At 35.9% G+C, this 7,862-nt stretch overlaps 1 protein-coding gene across 3 annotated transcripts in view; it reads left to right on the forward strand.

The window, feature by feature from the left end:
• The window catches only part of DIS3 (DIS3 homolog, exosome endoribonuclease and 3'-5' exoribonuclease), a 32,036-nt gene extending 24,365 nt beyond the window's left edge, over positions 1-7,671 (forward strand). For 2 of the 3 annotated variants that reach the window (XM_013191161.3, XM_013191162.3), the window contains 4 exons: positions 219-387; positions 816-974; positions 1,379-1,501; positions 4,996-7,671. In XM_013191161.3, the coding sequence (XP_013046615.1) occupies positions 219-387; positions 816-974; positions 1,379-1,501; positions 4,996-5,085 (541 nt within the window). In that variant the 3' untranslated portion in view covers positions 5,086-7,671. Of the gene's footprint in view, positions 1-51; positions 120-218; positions 388-815; positions 975-1,378; positions 1,502-4,995 lie in introns of those variants that run through there. The other variant, XM_013191165.3, reaches the window with a different exon arrangement.
• The last annotated feature ends 191 nt before the right edge of the window (positions 7,672-7,862 follow it).

The raw sequence follows: 7,862 nt of genomic DNA on the forward strand, positions 1-7,862 counted from the left end.
AGAATTTCTTAGATGAAAAAGAAAACAACGTAGTTTATTTTCTCTCTGCAGAGCATATCTTTGGTCAATAAAGGGAATGTGATCTTGAATTAATACAGGGAGATATCAGCAGACCATCGGTATTACAAAGTTTTTTTGATCTGTAAGATTTCTAAAAACCAAATTTATTCAGAAATTTAATACAAAATGTTTTGACGTGTCACTGATCATCGTTGCAGGTATGCTGACATTATAGTACATCGACTTTTGGCAGTGGCCATAGGAGCAGACAGTACTTATCCAGAACTTACAGATAAACATAAACTATCAGATCTGTGTAAAAATCTCAACTACCGGCATAAAATGGCTCAATATGCACAGAGAGCATCTGTTGCATTCCATACGCAGGTAAGTAGTTCTGAGGTGGGAGCACGAACGTTGCCCTTAAAGGAAGGGAGGAAATATTGAATAGTAATAATCAGGTTGTTCTTTGTAGATCAATAAGTGTGCAGTAATTGTTAAGAATGAATGCTGTTTATTTGAGGAAAAGCTTCAACATTACATTGCTGGTACTGAAAAAACGTAGAGTTGCATCTAGAGGATGCTTTTTACTTTTTTTGTGTTTTTTTTTTAATAAGTATGATGAATGCTTAATACTGCAGTTGTACTAGAAATAGCTAATATAATGATATGAATCAGCTTTTAAATATATGGTGAGTAATAATCTCTAAGTATAAATTTGTATTTGTTTGAGTGTTTTACTCTTTTTAATTTGGTGTATTTGTCATCCAGAAGAGAATGTTCTAATGCTTTTTTTCTTGTATCTTCTGTTACAGCTGTTCTTCAAAACCAAAGGAGTGGTGAATGAAGATGCATATATATTATTTGTAAGAAAAAATGCAATTGTGGTTTTGATTCCCAAGTATGGGTTAGAAGGAACAGTCTTCTTTGAAGAAAAAGATAAACCAACACCAAGACTTGATTACAACAATGAAGTAGGTTTTGTAACGTTTATTAATTGCCTTTTTTTTTTTTTGATTCGGTAATTGAGCAGAATGACTAAAATCTATTCTAGTTGGGTTAGATAGTTAATAGAGGCTTTTCTAATTTCAGGTTTATTAATCTGTAGTAATAGTGTCGCTGTGGTCTTCATAAATTTAAACACAAATGGTCCTGACAGAGGAATGTGTGGTATTTACTTGGATTATTAGATATTAATATCTATTACAGAAATTAAATATAGTACCTGTACCATGACACTGTGGGCATTCAGCACCGTAACTCATTACATGTCAATGAAAATGAACACATTAAAAACTATGTATAAAAATACTTATTCATATAAAAATGTAAGACACATTATAAACAGTAAGTATTTATACAAAATTTTAACGTTTAGGTACCATCACTTACTGTGGAAGACACAACGTTACATGTATTTGACAAGGTTAAAGTGAACATTATGTTAGATGCTTCCAACATCCAGCATCAGAAAATTCGGATGGTATTGGTAGAACCAAAGGTAAGACAAAAGCTTTGTGATTTATAGCAGCATATTACCCTTCAGTAATCTTAAAATGTTGTCAGGATAAAGTAAAATTTAACCTAAAAGGAAAAAAAAATCACATCAGCAGATTGTAGTGATTTGTTTCTTATGTACTCTCAATAAAACACAGATCTGTTTTTTACTGACTGTTGAAAAGGATAAAAGGTTCTAAATTAAACTTCCTTTCTTGGCCCATCAGGAGTATCTCCAGTGATGGGAAAGATGATGATTCACTGAAATAGTATCTCTTAAATTTCATGGTTCTGTAATCAGATCTCCTCTTTGAAATTCTTCCAAAACTCAGGACTTTTTTTTAGCTCTAGTAAACTACTACCCAGCTATGCTACGGGTAGCTCAGAGGGAAACGGCATGATTGAGCATGGGGAGGTGCATAAATAGCAGTCCTTTCTTACCACAAATTCCACAATATGAAAGTCTCTTTTGATACTGTTGTAAGACCTATAATGTCCTATTAAGTGTATGTCTGGTCTTAAGACTATTTCTGACTTTGGCTGCTTCTCACTGCATCTGGGACTCAGGTGTTTTCACCAGGGCTCATACCTCAGGCCTGCTGAGTGTTTTCCATGGCATTACAAGATTGTGTACTTTCATATAAGCTGCATGTGACTCTTGGTAAACAGATGGTTGCAGTATTGAGTATACATAACGAGTGTATGTAATCATGAAGGAAAAAGAAAAGTGAAAATAAACAACAGGTCCTTGTTTATACAAACATGTTAGTTTTTTTTTCTGAGAAATCATCTGTTTCCAAATGCATGCAAATATTTTGAAGTCTGGTGACAAGCAGTCCTCATGATTTCAAAAAGCAGGAGTAGACAACATTTGTAGCAGTAAAAAAAATACTCTGCATTCTGGACCACAACTACTAGTTGGGCTGCCTGCCCACTGCTTGGCTCACCAGGTGGTGTTTGTGAGAGCTGCTGTTGTTGGGCTCAGCTCAAGAATGCTGCTGTTGGCACTGACTCCAGTCCGAGGGTCATACCTTGTTCTTTGAAAACAGAGTAAACTCGTGTAAATTGTTTTTGTTTTGGTGTTTTTTCTTCTTTTTTTTCCTTGTCCCTTCCCTTCTGCTTCCTGTACTATTTCTGGAAAGGTACTTGGTCTATAATGAAGTCAATACTGTTAAGTTTAGCTTATCCCTTGATACAGGAATGACCATACTGGTTAATCCAAAATAATTTATCTTCCTAAACATCTGTTGTTAGTAACTCTTCATAGTATGGAAAGAATATAGGAATAAGACACATATATACATTCCCTTTGTATCCATTCAAAGCTTTCAGCAACTTGGAACTTGCATACGATCTCACTGAGAAATGTTGTGGTGATAATGATGGAGTCTTGTTCTGTGAATTTGTTTAATGACACCCACCCACTGCCCTAACTTACATTTCTGGCTGTCATAGTGTCTTGTTAAGAGTGTTCCGCAAGTCACTATATATGGAAAAAAAACCCTCTTTTTTTCAAGCCTGATGCCTAATACTGTTATTTGATAACATACTTTTTCATAATATAGGAAGTACAGTACTCATTTATTAATTCCATTTACCATTCCCATGCCACTTAATTCCATATACTTTACCTACTCTGTTAGCTCTTGGTTTTCTGGAAACTATCTTTTTTTTTTTTTAATCTTCCTTGTCACTCTTATGTTGCTGTAGTTCTGTTACGAGTTTCGAGCTGGGAGGAACAGAATTGCAAGCATGATTCAGAACGTAAGCACGACACAGACACATACAGGATCACATTTTCTGTTCTTTATGGTGTTAGATGAGAACACTTTGCATCACTGTGCATTCCTTCTGGTATTCAGACCAACTTGAAGCAATGAGCTTATACACATGAACTGTTGTTAGCTGACATTTTTTCTACTTGCTTTTGGAATGGACAGAAAATGACAGGACTTGACAGGTTTTTTTTGATCTAGGCCTTAACTTCTTTTACACTCAGTTTTGTACTTATTTCTTCATTTGAATAGGATTTTCATTTAAAGGATCTTTCTTGACTTGTAATACAAATCTCTCTACTCACTTTTTTTAAACTGTCTTCTTAATTCTATTAATAAATTGTATATGACTCCCAGTCAGTTTTTTTTAAGTTCCATCTCACTCTGAAAGCATTCTACCATTTTTGCAACACCTTTAATGAAGATTTCATTAAATCCCTTGATATTGCTGCTGTAATATATTTTAAGGTGTTTTTTTTTTTTTTTTGCTTCTACCATGATGGTATATTTGAGTAAGTACGCTAAAATGAATATTACAAGGATGATTCTGTGGGTAATCTCTTAAGCAGGTCCTCAGGCAAGAGTTGTTTTTCATGGAGTCTGTAACTGTTTGCTCTAGGAAATGCAGTGCTACAGCATCTAGAAAGCTAGAGTGTGTCTTAGTGCCTTCTTGTGACATTTACTTACTGAGGGTACTTACTGAGCTCTGTAGCTTGTCATCATTATTCCCATCCTAGCTAGCTGACCAAAACCCTAGCCTTAAGTGATAGTGTTAATAATAGTGGTATTTTTTTTAAATCCCAGCATGGATAACTGTTGTTCTAGTACAATTAATTTAATCTTATTAGAACATAACTTGTCTTCAGTATCCCTCTTTTACTGATGTATGTTGTTGTCACACTCACGTAACTTGGCATTGAAGTCCTAGTGATTAGGTTCCTTGCATCAAACTCCTGAAGTACCCATTACCTCTTCATTCATTTGGCATCACAGGTTGGCTTGAGTGTAGCAGAACATTCATGTGGATGCTGCTGGTCCAGTTCTTTTATGAACCCTACCTAAATGAAGGGTATTTCATTCTAAAGCTGCTTCACTCTTCTGCTTGAATGCTGCAACTTCCCCTGTTCCCAAAGAAAGCGTAGCATACTTCTTAACCACCTCTTTCCTAGAGGAGAATTCAGCCTACCTCTGTAAAGGTACAGGCTTTTCTCTATTTCCTCTTTGTTCTGGATGGTCTGTTTTCTACTTATTTTGAAGTTCTCATAGTTTCTACCAAAGCTAAAGCTCTTTTTGCTGTGCAGTGTCCTGAGCCACGTACTGAGCCTGGCAGGGCCTGTTTGACAGTAATGGCACTTCAGGAAAACACTAGAGTGGGGATTGTTGTAACCTAACAATTTTCATTTTGCTTTTAAGACCTTTTCACCTCTCCCTCACTCACACCCACTAGCTTTTAACTATTTGCTAAGGTATGTATTGCACCATAATCTCGTGCAAAAGAATGGCTGGCACTTCAGGGGGGAGGGATGCTGCTTATCTCCCTTATTTTTCCAACTCCAGTTTAGTGTTCTAGCTGTGATAGTTACATCATGAGGGTAGAGTCCTTTTTAGATGATTACTGTAGTATTTTCCCATGTTGATAGAGTACGTGTAGGAGATAAATTCAAGTATTATAAGCATAATATAAGCTAAAATTGTTTTGACTTTTTTTTCTTTTTTACTGTAGATACCAGGAAATGATGTGTCTGCACAGTTCTCTACAGTGATGAGCAGCAACAGTGAACCAGAAAAAAAGAAAAAGAAGCTACAAGAATAGCTAAGTAGAATGGTTAAAACCATATGTGAATTATTTGTATTTCATTTTCCCTATGGGCAAAATGATGGAAACAGTGTTTACTTTTAAAGTACACTTTTTAATAATTTGTAAAACTGCTTTTTAAACTGTTTTTAATGAATATATATATATGCAAAAGGACAATAGTTTTAAAACCAAAATTGTAGCCCTACTTGTCTCATGGAGGAAAATAAATTCATCTCCAAAGTGATGAAATTGATGAAATAGTCATACTATGTTTTTCTGAATGGCCTTTTGGACCCTTGTCATCTTAAAAAAAAATAAAATAATGTAGATGTTACTGAACAGGGCACAGTGTATATATAATTTCTGTACCTCCCTTTTCTTAAAAGTTTCTACTACTAGTGAAAGAAATGTTTAAGAACCAATTTGTTCAGCAGTGTAGAACAATTTTTTGCTGTAAAGTTGTTAGAAAATGATCGTTTTAAGAGCAAGAAAAATACTATTTTCTATCTGTTCTTGGAATTCAGCCTTCCCTAAACAAGTAATGCTGCAGTCCAGTGGACTTATGGTGGTAGCATCCTTAAAGGGTTAATATCCAGTGGTTAAAAAAAGAAAAAGCACAGTAGAAAAAGCCACCCCTCTTTACTAGTAATCTCACTTCTGTAGCCACACGTTCATTTGTTTTCAGTTTTTCTGCTAGTTAGAATATACTACTTCAACCCTGATTCATCTGAGGAAGAGCATGAAAGTGTACCCCATTCAAGAGAGAACCTCAACAGCCATGCTACAAATTGAAATTACAAATTGAAATCAGGAATTCAGTCTTAGTGAATTCTGCAAGCTGGCAAAGTAAACCTCTATCATGCCTAAAAAGAACAGTAATACAGGGCAAATTTACCCAACAAGGGCAAAGAAAGCAAGCCTAGAGGAAGTTCTCCAGCTCAAGACAGCTAAGAAATAAAACCTAATGTTCACAAAAGCTAACAACTAATAGCATGGAAGGATTTCTGAAACTGCCTTATCCTGATAAAGTAAAAAATGGCTTAAGTAGCAATGAACAACCTGAGTTACATTCGTTAAAAAGCAAGCCCACATCTGCAGGTGCCCAATTAACAAAAAAAAAAGGTTCAGCCACATCACCAGAATTTTCAGGCTCTACTTTTTAAAAGAAAACTAAACACATCTCTTGGAAAATAAATGCCATGGACTTAGTTTACTCTCTGGAAGAGTTCCTTCCCACCAGATTGGGGTGTTGGAGGCATGGGTGATTTTGTGCATACACATGCACAATGTGTAGGTGGAAAAGATAAAACCGTACCACCATACAGCTCTGTTAGCCTTTGTCCTATACCTTAAAGCAACGTAAGATCATTGCCTACCCTCAGATAAACTGTTTTAAATGTAATTTTTAGTACTATTTTAAATTTTATACCAACATCCAAAAGTGAAGATTGTCACAGTGATCAGTCTGGTTTGCATTGCTACAGTATGGGCAAGTTAGGATACAAGGTCTAATCTTACCCATGCATTTTTTTTTTTTTAAGTAAGTCACATTAGATCACTTGGCTATGTAGCTGTTATATGTGCTGTCGGGGGTGAACAAAAGTAATTTTAAGCACGCTCCCAGACTCAGTGGTAAACTCTGACCACAGCAACTAGGGATACCAAGCTTTCAAGGTGGTAGCTATTGAATTCTGTGAGTTCATTGCAGTTGAGCTATCCTCCAAAGTGCCTGGGAGTGCAGTAGCTTTCATTCTAGCCTCAGCACACAGACTTGTTCTGCCAATGCCACTTCCCACCTCCCAGAGTCCAGAAACTGCAATCCCCCGTACTACAGATTTCTACAAATTTTCTCTAAGATCTGAAGAATCACAGCCCATGAACTGCTAGTGTCACTCATTCCTCACTGGTTTTCTTAATCAGTGGGTCAAATATAGCTGTCATTTGACAATAGTTACTCAGCTCTGTGAACACTCATCACAAAGGATTTGATCAGATTTTATAGACTTCAAAAGGATCCAATTAGCATGATTAATTGATTGCAATAGAAATAAAACATTGCATTGGTTGAGATGTTTGAATCCCATTACCACTGGTCTAAAAGGCTTGCTTGGAAACTTTACAAATGAAGTCTAGTTTCAAGAAATAGACACAGTACTGGATCTATAACTGGTCCCAGACTTTTATGTATAGCAAGCTGCTATAAAAGCATAGCAGCCTGTCAACCGCCTCTCTTCACCTCTTCGCACAGTTCCCCAGCGCTCCCCACCCAAACAATACTCACAGGCACCACTAAAGTGACAGATACTGCAAACTGCAGCAAAACACTAAACAACCTAAGGTATAAAAGAGAGGTCTTTATTCTGCTTCACTCCTCCATTTACAATTATCCATGTTATAAGACTCTTGTTAAAAACTACTGAAATTAATTTAATGTAAACAATGACCATTTTGTGCAACATGTGCCAACCAATGCATTAAGTACAACTAGAGAAACAGAATGATCAAATGAGTTCCATGATAATTTGGTACAGTAGGTTTCTACAACACAATTATACAAACATAAAAATATGCAAGTTCTCATAAAATAAATAATTCCAATCTAACTGAAGACTTAAAACAGGATAGAAAATGCAATTCGGGGAGGTGTCCTTAATTACTTCACACACATACCCACCATTTTTGGTGTTACCTTTCCCTTATCTTTGAGGAAATACTTACAGAGGGCGCAATCAAACATTTTAGTGATTGCATTTCCTTTTTTTTAAACCTACTACTTTAAAAGCCTCTGATCA

This window comes from Anser cygnoides, chromosome 1 (genome assembly GCF_040182565.1).
Source record: "Anser cygnoides isolate HZ-2024a breed goose chromosome 1, Taihu_goose_T2T_genome, whole genome shotgun sequence".
NCBI lineage: Eukaryota > Metazoa > Chordata > Aves > Anseriformes > Anatidae > Anser > Anser cygnoides.